The sequence below is a fragment of the Rhincodon typus genome, chromosome 8 (assembly GCF_021869965.1).
Source record: "Rhincodon typus isolate 14 chromosome 8, sRhiTyp1.1, whole genome shotgun sequence".
Taxonomy (NCBI): Eukaryota; Metazoa; Chordata; class Chondrichthyes; order Orectolobiformes; family Rhincodontidae; genus Rhincodon; species Rhincodon typus.
Genome location: NC_063339.1, coordinates 79,357,790 through 79,378,133, shown reverse-complemented (window position 1 = coordinate 79,378,133; position 20,344 = coordinate 79,357,790). Strand labels below are relative to the sequence as shown.

The 20,344-nt window shown below is 40.1% G+C and overlaps 1 protein-coding gene across 1 annotated transcript in view; it reads left to right on the top strand.

The window, feature by feature from the left end:
* Nucleotides 1-20,344, top strand: part of LOC125483795 (coiled-coil domain-containing protein 9B-like) — a 44,187-nt gene that overhangs the window by 23,158 nt on the left and 685 nt on the right. Inside the window, exons 4-6 of the mRNA XM_048600483.1 lie at nt 12,400-12,510; nt 13,173-13,277; nt 19,402-19,542. Coding sequence (XP_048456440.1) covers nt 12,400-12,510; nt 13,173-13,277; nt 19,402-19,542 — 357 coding nt within the window. The remainder of the gene's footprint in view (nt 1-12,399; nt 12,511-13,172; nt 13,278-19,401; nt 19,543-20,344) is intronic.

The window sequence follows — 20,344 nt, the reverse complement described above, 5'->3', positions numbered from 1 at the left end:
GACTGGATTGTTTGATAATTCCCCACGGATGTGGTCATGCATCTTTTTTTTTAATGTTCATGTCTGGTTGATGACCTTGAATGAACCGAATTATGCTTAAGTATATAAAATTTTAATTGACTTCTATTTGTAATGAGGTTTAGTTTTATTTCACCCTTTCTGGTCTGGTTTTTGATTTACTGTATTCATTTTTGGGAATTGGGACATCATGTTGCGGTTGTACAGGACATTGATGAGGTCTGTTATGGAGTACTGTGTCCAGTTCAGTTCGCCCTTTTCTAGGAAGGATGTTACTAAACTGGAGAGGATTCAGAAAAGATTTACCAGCATGCTGTTGGGAATGGAAGGTTTGAGACATAAAAATAGACTGGAAAGACTGGGAGTTCTTTCACTGCTTTGTAGGAGGTTGAGGGGTGACCTTATTGAAGCTTATAAAATCGTGAGGGGTGTAGATAAGGTGAATGACAAGGGTCTTTTCCCCAGGATATGGGCGTTCAAAACTAGGGGGCATATTTTTAAGCTGAGAGGAGAGAGATTTAAAAAAGACATGAGGGGCAACTTTTTTAGACAAAGTGTGTTCATGTGTTGAATGAATTGCCAGAGATAGTGGTGGATTCAGGTACAGTTACAACATTTAAAAGACATTTGATAAGTTGATGAATAGGAAAAGTTTGGAGTGTATGGACCAAGCGCAGGCAGGTGAGACTAGTTTAGTTTGGGAACATGGCCAGCGTGGACTGGTGGACCTGAGGATCTGTTTCCATGCTGTATCACTCTATAACTCAACTTCAGGAACCCCACTAGACACTATGATACTGGTAGAGGTGAACTCTTTGACAGTCTGGTTACTGGTAGATATCTGTAGATGGGTAATGTGATGCTTATGATCTCTCATATCCAGATGGTTGAAAAGTTTCTCTTGATTGCTCTATTTTTCTGGTATTCTTTTGAAAGTGAAGAAAATTATCTAGGATTACAAAGTGATTCCAATAACTTGACCAGTGGGCCAAGGATTGGCAGATTGAGTTTAATTTAGATAAATGCGAGGTGTTATAATTTGGTAAGACAAACAAGGGCAAGACTTACACAGTTATTGGTAGGACCCTGGGGAGTTTTGTCAAACAGGGAGACCTAGGGGTTCAGGAACATAGTTCATTGAGAGTGGCAGTATGGGTAGACAGGATGATGAAGAAGGCATTTAGCATGCTTGCCTTCATTGCTCAGAGCATTGACTATAGGAGTTGGGATATCATGTTGAGGTTGTACAAGACGTTGGTGAGGCATGTTCTGGAGTACTGTGTAAAGTTGTGGTCGCTCTGCTGTAGGAAGGATGTTATTAAATTGGAAAGGGTGCAGAAAAGATTTACAAGGATGTTACCAGGACTGGAGTGTATGAGTTATAAGGAGAGGCTGGATAGGCTGGGACTTCTTTTCTTTGTAGAGTAGGAGGTTGAGGGGTGACCTAGAGTTTTATAAAATCATGAGGGGCATAAATAAGGTGAACAGCAAAAGTCTTTTCCCTCAGTAGAGGAGTTCAGAACTAGAGGGCCTAATTTTAAGGTGAGAGGAACAATATTTAAACGGGACCTGAGGTACAATTTTTTCCAGTCAGACATTGGTTGGTATGTGAAATTAACTGCTAGAGGAAGTGCTGATGCAAGTACAGTTACAACATTTGAAAGATTTTTGGACAGGTATATGACTAGGAAAGGTTTGGAGGGATTTGAGCAAACACGGGCAAATGGGACTAGTTTAGTTTAGGAAACCTGGATGATGTTGGACTGAAGGGTCTGTTTCCATGTCGTATGACTATGACTGTAGAATAACTTGGAATCTAAATCCATTCATCTCACCTCTTCTTTTAATGTCCAACTTTTGGTCATTTATAGTATCTCCTTCTTTGTTTCAGCATCTATTTCTGTCAGGTTATACTTCTGTGATATGCCTTGTGATTTTTCTATACTACCGGGGCTGTATGAATGCGAATTGTTAATTAGACATTTTAGGACTAATGCCTTCTGTGTCTAAGGATTTTAACTTTGTAGTTGGGTCTTTGTACTGTTATCACTTAGATAGTAGCCAGCTGTAAGACTTAGAAGATGAAAATCTGTCGATTGTCTATCACTCCATGCTGTCAGGCTTTTTTTCTCTTTATTCATTAATGGGACGAGGACGCTGCTGGCTAGGCAGCATTTATTGTAGTTATTTAGGGCAGTTCAGAGTCATTGCTGTGGGTTTGGAGTCACATGTAGGCCAGACCAGGTAAGGATGGCAGTTTCCTTTCCTAAAGGACACCTAGTGAACCAGGTGGATTTTTCCGACAATTGTCGATGGATTCATGATCATCATTAGATTGTTAATTCTAGTTATTTTTATTGAATTCAAATTCCACCATCTGCCGATGGGTCCCCAGAATGATATCCAGGTCTCTGGATTAACAGTCCGACGATAATACTGCAAGGCTATTGCCTCCCCTATTCCCCTATTAAATGTAGAGAAATGAGCTAGTTGTTTCTCTGATAATCTGATCAAAAATTTTAACTTTGCTATTAAGCAGACTATGTGTGAAATTGCTTGTTGTATCCAGCTATTTACATCACTATCCCTGTTTAAATGTGGGTATTCAGCTGGATAAATTTGATTGGTAATAGGGGAATTTCTGAATTTTGTTTCTCTTTTTCTCCCCCGATAGCTTTAAGTTGCAACTTCATAATCAGTGCTGGTGTCTCCACTGACTTCCTTGAATTGGAAGAAAAATTAAATTAGTTCATGTGTACAGATCTTTATATTCTTTTGATTATGCTATAAACATTCATAATAGAATGAGCCACTTGATCTGTTGTGCCTGTGTAGTGTTAGCTCCATGTTATAACTATTAATTAAATCAATTTTGCTGCCCCTTGTCCAAATCCTTAAGGCTTTTAATTTTCTGAAGCATCATTGACTCTTCACAATCGCTTCTTTTTTGTTTCATTGATCCTATTTTTGTTATGGATTCACTAAGCACTTCCACTATTTGTTTTGCACATCTGTTTAATTCATCTTTGAAAGGCTTCTGGGTTGATATTTTGCAGTGTATACATAATTAGCTTTGTCAAATCTGAGACCATAAGTATATTCTTTTGATTTCTAGTTAGAAAAGTTTTTCCATGTCCTAAATATTATTTCAGGAACTGAACTTTAATTGGGGGCGAGCTGTTTCATCTTTTAAACAGTGCTGCAAAGGGACTGAGGAAGTTGTTGTTTTGGTATGTGAAAATGGTTGTGATTAGTTGATAATCTCGCTGAACTAACTTTCAAGTCTAAATTGAGGTACCAGAGAATAGAAATATTTTACTGGAATTGTGATTTTCAGAATAAGCTTGCAATGAGGCTTAAAACCATCTTTTATCAGTCCATGCAGGTTAAACTAGGCTATGTTGAACTGTGTTTTTTTTAAAAATGTAACTTCCAAATACTACAGATGTTGGAAATAGGAAATAGAAATAAAAAATACTGGAAATACTCGGCAGGCCAAGCAGCATCCGTGGAGAGGAACAGAGTTAATGTTTCAGGTCCATGACCTTTCATCAGAGCTGAGAATAGGTAGAATAGGTTTGGAGCAAAGAAAAGAAGAGAAGGGTTTCGGGAGGAGTGAAAGGGAAGGTCTCTGAGAGGGTGAAGGGCAAGAAAAATTCAGTTGCATAAGGTTTCATGGTATAAAAGCTTAAGGGAGTCATAATGAGAACAGGAAAGGAACAAACGTGTTCAGGTGAGATGTGTGAATGGCTGGCAGCAGCTACCTGAATACAAAGTGAAAGAAGAGATGAAAAGAAGATGAGGAGAAACCAGAACAAGTAAACGTGGCACAGAATGTGAGCAAAAATAAGTTGTTGAACTCTATGTTGGTCCTAGCACGATGGTGAGCAAAGCTTTTCGATTAGTGGGTAGAAGAGTGAAATGAAAGGAAATGTGGTATTAATAGGGAGCTGTATATGGGATAGATACTGCAGCTGTGACTGGGAATGCTGTGTTGTCTGCACATTGCCGGGATTTAAGACATTCCAAAGCAGAACTCAGAGTGAGGGGAGGCTCCAGTTGTCCACATTGGAACAATCAATGATAATTGATTCCCAAAGTTTGGTCCTTATTTTTCTTGTTGATCCAGATCTTGGTCTGCGAGGGATAATTTCAAAGTTTGCAGATGACACAAAACTTTATTTGAATTCTAAACTCTGAAGATGACAGTGCAGAGCTTCGAAAGGATTCTGACAAATTGGTGGAGTGGGTTATGAATGGGAATGATAGAATATAGGGGCATAGATTACAAGAGAAGGGAGGTTATGGTGAAGTTGTATAAGACACTAGTTAAACCTCAGCTGGAATGTTGTGAACTCCACACTTTAGAGAGTTTTGAAGAAGCAAACAAGAATGGTTCCAGGGATGAGCTGCTTTAATTATGAGGTAAGATTAGAGACTTAGTGAGGAAAAGGCCAAGAGGACATTTGATACAATTATCAAAATCATGAGGGATTTAGCAGAGTAAATAGGGAGAAATGATTTCCCTTGTTAAAGAATCAAGAGCCAGAGGACACAGTTTTAAAGTGGTTTGCAAAAGAAGCAAATTTGAAGTGAGAAACTTCTTTTTCTTTATCATGGGAAATGAGGAACTGGCAGATATTCAAAGAATAGGAAGGGGAGTGAGTAGGGAAAACCAGTAGGAGGGACAGGAGGAAGAGGGAGTAGCGGGGAGGAGATAGGGACAGGAGGAAGCAGGGAGTTTAGGGCGACAGCAGGCTGAGGGAGTTGAACAGGAGAGGAGAGAGTGGGAGAGACAAGAGGATAAAAGCAGTGGGGGTGGGGAACAGGAGGATGAAGTGGGGAGGGCTTCATAATATCTAGGTTTTTGACCAATTTTTTGGTCTTCTGTTCAAATATCACATTGTGTTTGATGATGGACCTTGGAACTATTTACGACTTTCAAATGTGCTATGTAAATGCAGGATGTTGTAACACACTCTGGAAGCCTTTTTGAAAGGTAGAATTGAGATTGCAGTAGTCTGAGCTTTCACCACTCTGACATCTGATGGAAGTTCTTTGTGCTATTGAGATTTCACCACTAGACGCTGGTTCGTGGTGCATTCCACAGGCCTGATGATGGACGTGGCATCATTCCAGTTTAGAAAGCATAGAATCTGATCTCTAGGCAAATATCTGTGCCAAGTGGTGATGACCTGCTCAGTGCTCTTGACGTTGAATGCAGGCTTTCTGGCAAGCTTTCTATGTACTAAATATTCACCTGTGTCCATCTAGCCTGGACCAACAACATTTTTGGCTGAAAACCAGGCCTCTAGTTTCCTAATTTTTCCCTCATCTCAGTACACTAGGACAACAAAGGCCATCAGTTTAACTGGGACAACGTGGCCATCCTAGCTCAAGCCAATCACAGACATGCACAGGAATTCTTAGAGGCCTGGCTTTCAACCTGTAATGCAATCAACGAACATGCGGAATTAGGCCCCATATACAAACCCGTGCAGAACAGAACTGTAAGTGACACAACCCAACTTAACAGACCGGATCATATAAACACCAAGCAGAGTAAAACTACATCGCTTCATCAGAGGCCGTACTGGTGATGTTACTGAGCATGGTGATGATAATGTCTGTACGATAACCAGTCAGCTCAGCTAGTAAGCCAACAACCTCAGCTGCCACTGTGTCAGAGTTGCAGGTGTAAGGCATTACCACAATGTTGTGAGTGTGAGGATGAGATAAACCACGTGAATTGAAGGGTTTAGTACTGATTGGAGATTGTTGGCTATTAAGAGATGTTGTGAATTAAGTGAATGAGGCTAGTGGTGCACTCATCCCATGAAAGGACAAAAAGATTGTACTTGCTTGCCTTGAAAACTTATGTTGGATCTTCAAACTGACTGTCTTCTAATTGAGTCTCTTTGTGCCTCCAATGTTCTTTCCCTACATGTCTTCTACTGAAGTCTTTAGTACCCTATTAGGAAATCTTGGTGGATGCTCTACCACAGGTTGAGTTATCTGAAAGACTTTTCAAAAGCAAGCAATTTCCTGACACCACTTTAGGCTGCTCCAGTGGATCTTTCCTTGAAGAACTGAAGAAGCCTACCTTGAAGTAACACTGGCTGCTCGTAATGTTGGGCTCACTGATGATAACCTGCAGCCATTAAACGGCTTTGATAGGGTTCCTTGGTTCCTTGCAGCAATCATGGAAATGTCCCAGTGCATTCATTGATCAGTACATTGGTAAATTATCTACTCTGTGCACATTTGATTTTGGGTATTATTCAAGTTAACCCTATCATTTGATTTTTGATTCTATTTTATAGTATCTTATTCTTGACCAAAATTAAATCAGCAGGCTTCCTTGTGAAATATTTAATTTCTCTTTTTTTTAATCTCAGATGATATGACAGGTTGAAGGGGCTAAATGGCCCATCCCAGTTCCTATGCATGTGTATGACAGGAAAATCACCCGAGATTCTTTGTGTGGCATTTGACTTCAATGCTGACATAATGGAAGATGTAAGCTTCCAGAAGGTTGCTGACTGAGCCTGGACGTGGTACTTCTCTTCTAACTTTACCACCCGATCACAATTTCAGTATTGTATGACTGGTAACTGCCATGTTTTAATCCAGCAAAATTCAGCTCAAAACTTAAACAAGCCAGGATCAAAGATATCTTGGAGAGGGTCCATAATATTCTCAAAGGGGAGAGGAACTGGCAGGAGGTCATTGTACACTCTGGAGCTAATGACATAGGAAGAAAAAAAGGACGAAATTCTGAGGAGAGAATATAGGACGTTAGGTAGGAATTTTAAAAGTGAGTCCTTGAGGGTAGTGATATCTGGATTACTCCTGGTACCATGAGCTAATGAGAGTAGGAATCTGAGGAGCTGGTGCAAGGGAGAAGGATTCGCATTTTTTTTTGGACCATTGGAATCTCTTCTGGGTTGGATGTGATCTGTATAAGGAGGACAGATTACACCTGAATTTGAAGGGGACGAATATACTGATGGGGAAATTTGCTACAGTTGCTTGGGAGGATTTAAATGAGTGGGGGTGGGGGTGGAGCTGGGGGTGGGGTGGAGTGAGGGGTGTGGAGAGTGGTGCAGTTGGGAAAAAGAGCAAGACGAACAGTCAGGGCAGGCAGGAACAAGGCAGAGAACGATGTATAACTGATAAATTAAACTGCATTTCTTTCAATTCGTGATGGGTAGGGCAGATGAACTCTGAACGTAGTTGGGAACATAGCGAATGCAGAGACATGGATCAGGGATGGACGGGACTGGCAGCTTAATGTTCCAGGGTGTTGATGGTATAGAAGGGTAGTACATGAAGGATAGAAAGGGTGGTAAGAGAGGAGGGGAAGTAGTGTTTTTGATTAGGGGTAACACTACACCTGTACTTAGGGAGGATATTCCTGGGAATATGTCTAGGGAAGTTATTTGGGTGGAACTGAGAAAGAACAAAGGGATGATCACATTGCCAGGATTGTATAGACCCTCCAATACTCAGTGGGAAATTGAGAAACAAATTTCTGTAAGGAGATCTCAGTTATCTGTAGGAATAATAGGGTGGTAATTGTAAGAGATTTTAACTTTCCAAACATAGTAATTGTGTTACGGGCTTGGATGGAGAGGAATTTGCTAAGTGTGTACAAGAAAATTTTCTGAATCAGTATGTGGATTTACCTGCTACAGTAGGTGCAAAAACTCACCTAGCCTTGGAAAATAAGGCAGGACAGGTGACTGAGGTGTCAGTGGGGGAGCACTTTGGGGCCAGTGACCATAACAATGTTAGTTTCAAAATAGTGAGGGAAAAGGATAGACCAGACCTAAAAGTTAAAGTTCTAACTTGGAGGAAGGCCAATTTTGATGTCATTAGGCAAGAACTTTCAAAAGTTGTTTGGGGGCGGATATGTGCAGGTAAAGGGATGGCTGGGAAATGGGAAGCCTTCAAAGGCTCCAGAGACTGTCTGTTCATGTTAGGGTGAAGGGCAAGGTTGGTAGGTGTACGAAATGTTTGATGACCAGAGAAATTGAGGTTTTGGTCAAGAATAAAAAGGAAGCATATGTCAGGTAAAGACACCAGAGATCAAGTGAATCCCTACAAGAGTAAAAAGGCAGTAGGAGTATACTTAAGAGGGAAATCAGAAAGGCAAAAAGGGGACATGAGATAGCTTTGGCAAAAAGGATTCTACAAATATTAAGAACAAAAGAGTTAATAGGGAGAGAATAGGGTCGCTTAAAGATCAGCAAGGCTGCCTATGTGTGGAACTGCAGGAGATGGGGAAAATACTAAATGAGTCTTTTGTATCAGTGTTTACTCTGGAGAAGGATATGGAAGCTAGAGAACGTAGGGAAATAAATAGCGACATCTTGAAAAATCTCCATATTACAGAAGAGGTGGTGCTATATGTCTTAAAACGTATATGGGTGGATAAATCCCCAGGAACTGATCAGGTCTACCCTAGAGCTTTGTGGGAAGCTAGGGAAGTGATTGCTGGGCCCCTTGCTTAGATATTTGTATCATCAATAGCTGCAGGTGAGGTGTCAGAAGACGAGAGGTTGGTTAATGTGGTGCCACTATTTAAGATGGTAAGGAAAAGTCAGGGACCTATAGACCAGCAAGCCTGACATCAGTGGTGGATAAGTGTTGGAGGGGATCCTGAGGGTCAGGATTTACATGTATTTGGAAAGGCAAGGACTAATTAGGGATAGTCAACATGGCTTTGTGCATGGGAAATCATGTCTCACTAACTTGATTGAGTTTTTTTGAAGAAGTAACAAAGAGGATTGATGAGGAGGGAGTGGTGGGTGTGATCCAGGGCGTGGAATTCAGTAAGGCGTTCAACAGGGTTCCTCATGGTAGACTGGTTAGCAAAGTTAGATCACATGGAATACAGGGAGAACTGGCCATTTGGATACAGAACTGTATCGAGTTTAATTTAGATAAATGTGAGGTGCTGCATTTGAGAAAGGCAAATCAGGACAAAAAGCAGTGGACCCAGCACTGATCCTTTTGTAGCATACTGCTGGTCACAGGCCTTCAGTCTGAATAGCAAGCCTCCATCACCACCCCTCTGTCTTCTTGCTTTGAGCCAGTTCTGTATCCGAATGGCTAGTTCTCCCTGTATTCCATGTGATCTAACCTTGCTAACAAGTCTACAATAAAGAACCTTGCCAAATGTCTTACTGAAGTCCATATAGATCACGACCACCACTCTGTCTTCATCAATCCTCTTGCTGCTGTGCAACTTTGACGAAGATAAAACAGATCTACAGTTGTCTTCCTGCTCTAACAGTCCTTACTGAGGAGTTGCAACAGTTTTCAGGTCTCAAATTAAGGTCACAGAGACCATTCTGGATAATTTTTGACCAGTGATTGGCTTGAAGAGACACTTGTTTTAAGTAGTCAGTTGGAGAGAGAGCCTGCCACAAACAAAAACCGCCTATTTGCCCATTTCTACACCAGTTCAGGGAGAAACCTGTTCTCTTGAAAATGTGATTACATGTCTGCAAAACTTTAGAGACAAACGTGCATGATCAGTGACGACCACAGGTGGCTGAACATTAGACTTTAAACCATCTTATTCTTTCTTTTTGCTTTTGAGAATAACCCTTTGACAGCGTTTCTTTTTCCAGAGTTCAGAAATTAACAAAGTGGAGATCCGGTGCTGTCCCAAGATTACCTTTCGTACTTCCAAAACATATAATTCCATCTAGCAAAACAATAAGTTCCATTAATAGCCAAAGTTAGAGTACAGATGGCTACACATAATCCTCTTTTTTTAATAAATCATTTTCAATAAATACATTATGGCAGCAATTAGCCTTTGAGGATAGATGGAACAGACTGGAACTTTTCACTAAAAAACTGAGGGGTGACCGTATATAAAATATGCAGGACTTCATCAGACAGGTTTCCCCTGTTTGGGAATTCAAAATAAGAAGCCATGAACATAGGTTAGACATAAATAAATACAAAAGAAATTTCAGAGATCAGCTAGAAATTCTGTACCATTTAGAATAATTGAGACACATAATAGATGCACTTCAGGGGAGTGTTACAAACTGATTGTGTGCTTTTAAAAATAATTCTTTCTCCTTATTCTTATCACCTAACCATAGCAGATTATTATTTAATCTTTTCTTCCTAGTTTTAAACAATTGAAGTATATTTCTGAACTCTCGTCTCCACAATGATACCCACTTGTTTTATGAACCTATCTATTTGTAGTGTTGGTAATTTTACACAGGATTTTTTTTGTCTGGAAGCTGGATTCTTACTCCCACAATTTTTGGTCAAACTTTTCACGTTAGTGTTTAATTTTGAAAATGCAGTTGAATTCCTTATTTGAATGCTTTGTTAAATGCTCGCCAATGTGGTAGATTCTACCCAGACTATAATGACAAAGAAGGAAACTCTTTAATTATAATGCGTCCGAAATTGACCAGGACTGTTGGTATTTAAAGTTGACAAGGCGTCAAAACTGGATGAGATGTATCCAAAAATATTGAAGGAAGTGATAGTGGAAATTTCAGGGGCACCGGCCATAATCTTCCCTACATTCAGGAGGTGCCAGAGGACTGGAGAATAAGGGGAAAGTCATTCAGGACTGACACAAGGAAGAATTTCTTCACTCACATTTGTGAACCTGTGGAATTCCCTCCCACAGAAAGCTGTTGGGGCCAGTTCATTAGGTATACTCAAGGGAGAGTTGAATGTGGCCCTTGCAGCTAAAGGGATCAAGGGGTATGGAGAGAAAGTGGGAATGGGATACTGAGATTGCATGATCAGCCATGATCAAAAGGTTTGTAAGGAAAAACTAAGTAAATACAGATCAGTAGTGACAAAGCTTATTATATTTGTGATAAATTTAATAATCATATGGAAAAGGTTGTGTTACTAAGCTAGAGACTCACTGAATGTCTAAAGGGGTAATTGCGTATGACTAACTTGTCTGGGTTTTTTCTGAAGCCGTAGCAGAAAGGGTTGATGAGGCTAATGTTGTTGATGTGGTGCTCCTGGACTTTCAAAAGAAATGTAATAGAATATCAGACTACTGGCTTGGGAGAAAATTGTAGCTTATGGAGTAAAAGTTACAATGTGGATCCAAAATTGACTGAGTGATAGGAAACAGTAAGGGTTAGTGAACATTTTACGGGACAGAGGAAGGTTTGGAGTGGAGTTCCCCAGGGTTAGTATTAGTCTTGATGTGTATTAATGATCTAGATTTTGGTGTGCAGAGGGTAGTTTCAAAGTGTGTAAATGATATGAAGCTTGGAAGCACTGCAAACTGTGAGGAGCACTTCATAAAAACATAGACAGTTTGATGGAATGGACAGATATGTGGCTGATAATGTTCACTGTGGAGAAGTATGAGATGATGCATTTTGGTCAGAGAAAATTGAAAGACAACATGAAATAAGAGGTACAGTTCTTAAGGAAGTGCAGGAGCAGAGGTACCTGGGTGTATATGTGGACAAGTCATTGAAGGTAGCAGTGAAGGTAGCAGTAAAGCTAGAGAGATCATTTAAAGCCTTTTCTTCAATGATAGAGCACAGAGGACAAGAACAAGATGGTGATGCTGAACTTATATAAGACTCTTACTAGACCTCAGTTGAAACATTGTGCACAGTTCTGGGTGCCACACAATAGGACAGATGTGACTGCATTGGATGCATTGATGAGAGTTCAGGTTTGTAAGAATAGTTCCACGGATGGGAAACTTCAGTTGTGTGGAAGACTAGAGAAGTTGGGAATGTTCTCCTTGGAGAGAAGAAGGATGAGTGGGACTTGAGTGAGGTTTTCAAAATCATGAGCGGTCTGAATACAGTAGGTAGGGAGAAACTGTTTCCACTTGAAAAAAGATGGGAATGAGAGGGCACAGATTTAAAGTGATTCACAAAAGTAGAAAATGTGTTATAAGAACAAACCTTTTTATGTAATGGATAGTTTGGAGCCTGGAATGCACGGCCTTTAAGTGGTGGGGAGGCAGGTTTGATTAAGGCGTTGTTTCTATTCAAATAGTAATCTTAAAGCTCAAGGGTACAGGAAAATGTCACTAAGTCATAATGCTTATTTGGAGGTTTGGTGCAGGCATAATGGGCCGAATGGCCTCTCCCACGTCATAACACTTGTGTGATTCAGCAATGAAATGACGCAACACTAGAGATTCGACTCCTAATTGTTTTGGCTTTTTGAAAGAGCAAACCCCTTTTTGGTCTACTCTTCGTCCTCTCTGGCTCTGCAACTATTTCCTCCTTAAATATTTATCCAATTTTCTTTCAAAATTTGCACTGTATTTCCTAATATTTTGATCTTTATTCTGTATTAGTTAATCAACATGGATACTATTGACCTACTTTGTACTCTTTCTAGGATACAGCAGTGGATGTAATTTTAAAGACTAAGGAGGAGAAAGATGTGGAACTGGATAAAAAGATAGAAGCTTTACGGAAAAAGAATGAAGCACTTATGAAAAGATATCAGGTGTGTGTTATTCATCACAAGGTTTTGCATCTTGGATGTAGAAATAACTTCTTGCTTGTCTTTACTTTCTGCTGCTGTGTTGGTTCTTTGTCTTTCTTGTGTGTCTCCCTGCCTCCCTCCGACCAATCTGCATCCTTGTTTTCTTTTCTCCCTTGGTCAGGAAAAAGTATTGACTATTGCTTGTATATTGTTTTAAAATGTTAGGTTTCTCTTCAGTTTGAATTATGTTTTGAACACCTAAGTGTACAATCAAAAAGTAAAAGTTAGTTTGCCATTTTCCAACTTTTAAGTTCAAACAGTATGATAGTTTGTGCCATATCTGTTTTTGCAGCTGCCATGTTTGATATTTTAAAACACCGAAATATAGATTTTAGCTCAAGACTAGCACATTTATTTAGGATATTATGATCTCTGATTGTATTACATTAACTTGTACTTTTTTAGGAAGGTGCAAATGCAACTTTGACTTCTGGGCTATTATTTAGTTTTGAAACTAGTGCACATCTGCTTATCCCAACTTCTTCTCTTGGCAATAACATTGGCCGTAATGCAGTTGACAAGTTGTCCCTCACTATATAGGTTGATGTGATAACCTAAAGTTGGCCTGCAGAAAGTTTGTAATTATATTAAGTCTTAAAGGAATTGGGATTTGAATATTGCAGGAAATTGAAGAAGACAAAAAAAAGGCAGAACTGGAGGGAATGGCTGTTACCACTCGAAAGAACAGACCTGAAAATCTCACCATCACTATTACAAAAGCCCCGAATGTAAGTGTTTTCTAAAGATTTAGCATAATTTCTATTCTGTTATGCTTTATGCCTCCATAATGAAGCCAAGAATTTTTTTTCCAAACAGCCATCTGAATTTGTCTTGCTAATTTTGAAGACATTTCAAGTCCTTTATATTTATTCTTTGGAGAAATCTGCCAGATTTGCTGAGTTTATCCATGCTCTGTACCCAGTTTAGTTCCTCCTTTTTCCTTTTTAAGAACCTGTAAAAACTTTGCAGTTCATTTTTACATTCATACCCAGATCCCCTCATATTCTCATTTTTCCCCTTGATAATCTTTTCATCATTCTCTTCCATTTTCTAAATTCTGACCAATGATCTGACTCGTCACTCATCTTCACACTCACCTTGCTATTATTTTTTATTATGTTTTTCCTTATCTCAGTTAACCAAAGGTGGTGGAATTTTTTTTAAATCGTGGGAGTGTACTTATTCTGTGCATACTGAAATAGCCCCTTAAATGTCAGCCACCATGCCTCTATTGATTGATCTCCTAGCCCAGTATGTTTCAGCCAGCACAGCTTTCATACCCATATAGTTGCCCTTATTTAGTTTAAAAATACTAGGCTTATACCAAGATGTCTCCTTTTCAAACTTGATGTAAAATTCAATCATATGTGGACCTCTCTAACTCAGAGTGCTTTAACTCTGAGTTCATTAATAAATGCTATTAAATTACACAATACTTTGTATAATATTGTCTGTTTTCTGGTTGGTTTCAAAACATGCTGCTTTAAGAAACTATCTTGGACTCATTCTGTGAGCTTCTCATCCAGGCCACTGATGCCAATCTGATTTTTCTGGTTTATATGTAGATGAAAGTTGACCAGGATTGTTGCTGTCCCATTATTACAATAATTTATTGTGACTTATTCTTGTGGTATACTTTGTTCCACGTTGTGGTTACTGTTGGGCCATAGACCACTTTCCTTTTCCCTAGATGTCTTTCCCATACTGTTCCTCCTCTTCACCCAATTTGATTCTATGTCCTGATGCCTTAAATTAAGGTGATCTCTAAATATCACCCAAATCCCATGCTTGATTAATAATGCTATCTCGCCATCTTTACCTAGATTCCTATTTTACTTTAATGCCATATTCTCTTCAATGTTCCGGATCTAATCCTGAAGCCAAGTATCAGATAATTTTATAAGTTGGACACAAAACTGACTCTGGGGAGCAGCGCTGCAAACTGTTTTCTCTATCTCTCACTGTCTTTTTTGATCTCTTGCTCTCTCTGTTTTGCTGTTTCTCTCACTCTCCCTCTTTCTTGCTGTCTCTCTCTATTCCTCCCCCCCTCTCTATCGTCTTTTTCCCGTTCCCCTTTCACACACATGTACAACATCACCAACATCACATCTGTCCCAAGAGAACCTTCTTAAGTGATGAGATTCCAGACCAACAAGGAAGAAGGTGCTATATTTAGTGCTTGGAATGAGGAAGGGCAAGCAGGCCATGCTTCAAAGAGAGTACATTTGGCAAAATGATCATGATATGTTCAGACTTAGTTATGGAGCAGGACAGTGTTCGGTCAAGCGTAAACAGACTTAACTGGAGAAAGGCTGATTTCAGCGAGTTGAAAAGAGATCTGCTTTAACCTGTTAGGCAAAACAGAAACTGAACAATGGAAGTGCTTTAAAAGCAACTTGTTAATGATATGGAGCATTCCTTAGAGTGTGAAAAAAAGAGCATCAAAGGTTGTTTACTTGCTGCACATTTGCTGATGATTTGCTTGATAGCAATTCCTATTTTGTGTTAGATTGACAAATATTGATTCCAGGCTTCTCAAGTTAACTGCTTTACCACTGCAGCGTCCCTCTTTTTAGAGGTCAGTTTCTTGAAGCTCAGCTTGGTAGTGTTTTATCAGTCAGTATCATCGAAGGAATGGTCTTAGATTTTTGGAGGTCAGTATAAAGTGTTTTAGTGCTCGATGTCTCAGTAGATCAGATGTCAGTGGATTGGTCCCCTGGTAAGTCAGCAAGGTTACTTTGCATGTGCATCTTCTATGTGAAAATTTCAAGACTCCATCATGGATAGCCATGTGTCCAAGGAAAATCATCATTTCTTAAGCTCGCTTTGGAGCTTGAGAAACCACTAATAGACCTGCATCCAGATAGATCAGACTCTGAGTGTCACCCTACCAACATAGAAGGTTGTAATGATTATACAGTCTGTATTTAATACAGAACACCCTAAATGCAAAGACAAATCAAAAAATTAAAAAGAGAATGGAAAATCACCCTCTTGGTTTTGAATTAAACCAAGACTCAAATTGAGATTGAAAACAAAATTTCTGTTTGAAATTATAAGAAGTATACAGAACCATCAGAGCTCAATAGATATTAAAATCATTGATGTACTATAGCAGGCTGAAGAAAACAAGGACTCGATGCAGAACCCGAGAATAAGCGAAGATGTAGTTGTTGCAGTTATATCTGTCACTTGAAGATAGCAGTGGTGGGTTTCCATCATGGAGACCATGGTGAATAGAGCGGAGGCCAATGTGTTCCATTTTTGGTGAAGACAATGCTGTGGAAATTGTATTAGTTGTGCATTGGTGTCAACTGGAGATAAGGTTACACCCAAAAAGAGAAGCAGCTGGGTTTCTTTATAAGGAAGACAGATGAATTTTGTTTTGGGGCTCTTGTGGTGCATCGGTAGTGCCCCTACCCTTATGTCAGGAGGTCTGAGTTCACATCCCACCTGCTCCAGAGACCATAAGGTATAGGAGCAGAATTACACTATTCAGCTCATTGAGTCTCCTTTGTCATTCCATCATGGCTGATATGTTTCTCAACCCTATTCTCCTGCCTTCTCCCCATTACTTTTGACCCTCTTACTAATCAAGAACATATCTATCTTAAGTACACTCAATGACTTGGGCTTCATAGTCGCTGCGGCAATGGATTTGACAGATTAACCATCATCTAGCTGAAGAAATGCCTCCTCATCTTAGTTCTAAAGAGTCGTCCCTTCACTGTGAGGCTTTGCCCTCGGTTCCTAGTTTCTCATACTGGTGAAAACCTCTTGTCCATGCTATCCACGCATCGCAGTATGAGAAATGTGTAATGACGTCTCTGAACAGGTTGATTTTGGAACAAAAATGGATTTTGTTATTTTTGATGATGGATGTGCTGAGTGAACAGCCAAGCTGATTCATAAGATCTGTCTTGGAGTATTTAATACAAATGCAGAAGAAAGCAGCAGGCATAGGCCATTCAACCCTCAACCCACTCCGGTATTCATTATGATTATGGTTGATTATTGAAGTCAGTACCCTAATATCGTCCTGTCACCAGATCCTCTGACTCTTTAGCCCCAAAAGCTCTATTTATCTCCTCCTTGAATGTTTGGCCTCAAAACACTTCTTGAGGTAGTGAATTCCACAGGCTCACCTCTCTCTGGGTGAAGAAATTACCCCTCCTCTCATGCTGAAAGGTTTATCCCTTATCATTAAACTATGACTCCTGACTCTGAACTCCCTGATCATCAGGAACATCCTTCGTGTATCTAACCTGTTAGAATTTTATAGGCTTCTATAAAAGCGTCCCTTGTTTTTCTAAACTCTACTGATTACAATTCTAACCGACTTAATCTCTCCTCATTCGTCAGTCTTGCCATCCCAAAAATCAATCTGGTAAACCTTCACTGTGCTCCCTCTATTGCCAGAACATCCTTTCTCAGATAAGGAAACCAAATCTGCACACCCTATTGTAGATGAGGGCTCACGAATGCCCTGTAATTTGTAGCAAGACATCCCTACTCCTGTACTCAAACCCTCGTTATGAGGCCAGCATACAGATTTCCTTCTTTACTGTCCTCTGCAACTGTGGGCATCCTTTTAGCAACTGGTGCATGGGAATGCCGAGACCATATTGAACATTTCCCTCTCTCAATTAATAGCCATTCAAATAATAATCTCCTTTTCTATTTTTGCTACCAAAGTGAATAACCTCACATTTAACCATATTATACTTCATCTACCAAGCATTTGCCTACTCCCTCAGCCTGTCACAGTGCAACAGCTCTGCATCCTCCTCACAGCTCACCTTTCCACCCAGCTTTGTGTTATTTGCATATTTTGAGATATTTTCTTTAGTTCCCTCAACTAAATTCTTTCCATATATTGTGAACAGCTAGGGTCCGAGGGACCCATCCCTGTAGTACCCCACTAGTCACTGTCTACCATTCAGAAAAAGACCCACATTTTCCTACTCTTTGTTTCCTGTCTGCTAACCAATTTTCTAACCATGCCAGTGCAATACCCTCAATCTCATACGCTTGAAGTTTATACATTAATCGCTGTGTGGGGCATTGATGAAAGCCTTCTGAATGTCTAGTAAATCATGTCCACTAGCTCTCCCGATCAACTTTACCATTTACATTCTTGAAGAATTCCAGTAGATTTGTCAAGCATGATTTTCCTTTTGTATGTTCCGGCTAACTATGTGTGATTCTACCACTGTTTTCTAAGTGGTCTGCTGTAAATTCCTTGATAATTGACTCCAGCATCTTCCCCACTACTAATGTCAAACTCACTGGTCTTAAATCCTGTTTTCTGGCTACCTCCATTTTTAAATAGTTATATTAGCTACCCTCCCATCTGTAGGAACTGTTCCGGGTTCTAAAGAGTCGTGAAAACGACTACCAATGCATCCACTATTTCTAGAGCCACTTCCTTAATAGGCCTTGGAGATTTATCAACCTTCAATCTTATCAATTTCCACAACACCATTTCTCTACTAATACAGATTTGCTTCAGTTCCTCCCTCTCACTAAGCCCTGTATTCTCTATCATTCCTATACTGTGCATTGTAATAATCGACTGCAACAAGCCTTTTAATTCATGTTCATGTTGATTCTGGCTTTTTGGTGTCTGGGTTTTTGCTAAGATACTGTTTACCATATGTTCAATTTGACTCTTGCATAGTAAAGCTTCTTTTGCTTTAAACTGCAGAATCCTGTGGCTTAATTCTTTCAGTAAGAAACTGGGATTTTATATTCCCTTTTTTTAAAAATAAAAAATTACTGATCTTGAACGAGCTCATAGCAAGATGCAGATCAGAGGGAATAAATGTCCATTAGACAGAGCCGTTGGAAGACAGACAAAACAGAAATCACAAAGGTTGGTGACCATCCTTGAAAGAATGCAGTAAGAATCAAATCCTTCCAACATCATGGAAGATTTCACTGTACATACATAGGAATAGGAGGAGTTGGGGCCCCAAGAGACATTTATGCAACCTTGAATGTGATTTCCAGGGTTTATTTGTTCCCCTACAGCCAGTATTGGCCTTCTGTAATTGTCATTGCTGCTAACTTCAACATCATTGAGATGCCAAACTCAAATTGCAATGACCACTGGCATGCGCACTAAATGGGTGATGAAATGATAACAAATTAAATGTAGTTAGGGTTTGCAAATGGCTGCTTTATGTACTTGGTGCTGGTGCTGACCTTCAGCGAGAGTGGATCCCATGCTTTTGTCCATTGGAGTGACCATACTCACTGTGCCCACCCTGGTCATTGCCCCTGCCATTTTCTTGTAGCATTTTTCATCTAGACAATAGAAAGTGATGGCAGATGTGCAGCTCCTGATGGACCATCAGCTGACTGCTCTCGACCACCACCACCGCCCCCCTCCACCCGTATGTGCGCGCGCACACACAAAAAACGTCATTGTCCCTTATTACCTCACACTGCTTCAAAAGTCGGTTTCCACCATGTTAAACTTTCCCTATAACACTCCACCTTGCCCCCTGAGCCAACGTTTTACCATAGCCTGACTCCACCATCTCTGGGCCCTCTATTTCTAGTGCAGCCAAGAGGTCAGTCTTTGCATCCTATTTTCCCGGCACTTTATTATGTGGTACTCGGTGTAGTCCCAGTAGTGACCACCATTCCCAGTGGAGCCTCTGGAGCTAAAGAGCTACTGGCCGATATGATTGACTGACAGCTCTCCAAAGTGTGACTTGCTCTCCAGAAAGGAACAAAATCCACCCTTCATTTAGTTAACTGCAGCAAAGTTGTCGGGAGTGGGTATAATGTTACTTTTTATTGTTCCTGTGATCTGATTTATTTGTACCGCTTCACATTTTACAGGAAAAGAGAGTGGTCAGTGAGAAACGGACGTTTGGAGGAGCAAGCATTCTTAGAGGTTGTGAATCAGATGCAGGTCAAAGATTTTCTGTAGGAAGAGGACAAAGACTTCGTAAATTTGTTGTGGAGGAAAGCAAAGCAAAGGTAGGATTTATGCAATGCTATATTTTTGGACCCCTCAATTAAATGAAATTTCTCGATGCATTCCAAACTGACCAATATACCAGATATTGTTCAAGGTACCCATTGATTTAATGAAAAGCATTTTCTACGGTTATACGATAAATGGAGTTGATTTTAAACCTCCAAGTTGGGTGGGGTTATGAAGGGGTTTCAAATTAAGAAAATACAAACTGATACCATTCTGGGTTTTAATCGAGCTTTGTTGAGGAATGGTGGTATTTATTGTGCCCCCATCAGAGATGGGTCTGTGATATAAATATTTAAATACAGTTGTACATCTTTTTTAGCAGGTTTTTCGATTTAATACCTGTCAGCTGAATTTCTAATGCTTGGGAAACTTTGCAGCTGGAGAGACCTGGCATGGCCGACTTTAACAGTTAAATCCCCCATTTTACAGCATTGTTGGCGAACCAAAAGGCACAGGAGTTCTCCCCCAAGCTAATCAAGTTTTGTCCTCATGGTTGGCTGGTATCCAGTCCCTTCCCAGGTGGTCTGATCTCTCCAAGGTCTGAAATGTTTTCTTAGGCACTTTGACCGCAGCAAGACCTTCTATTTCCCATCACTGTCATTTCGTGATTATCTGCAGATCTCTCGCTAGTACCCATGACCCTCTGATTCCTCCCATCATTTGTGATGGTAATGCCGTTGAATATCAGAGGGAAGGTATTGGCCTAATGGTATTGTCGCTGGACTATTAGTCCAGAAACCTTGGTAATGTTCTGGGGACCAGTACTGCATTCAGTTCTGGGGACCAGTACTGCAT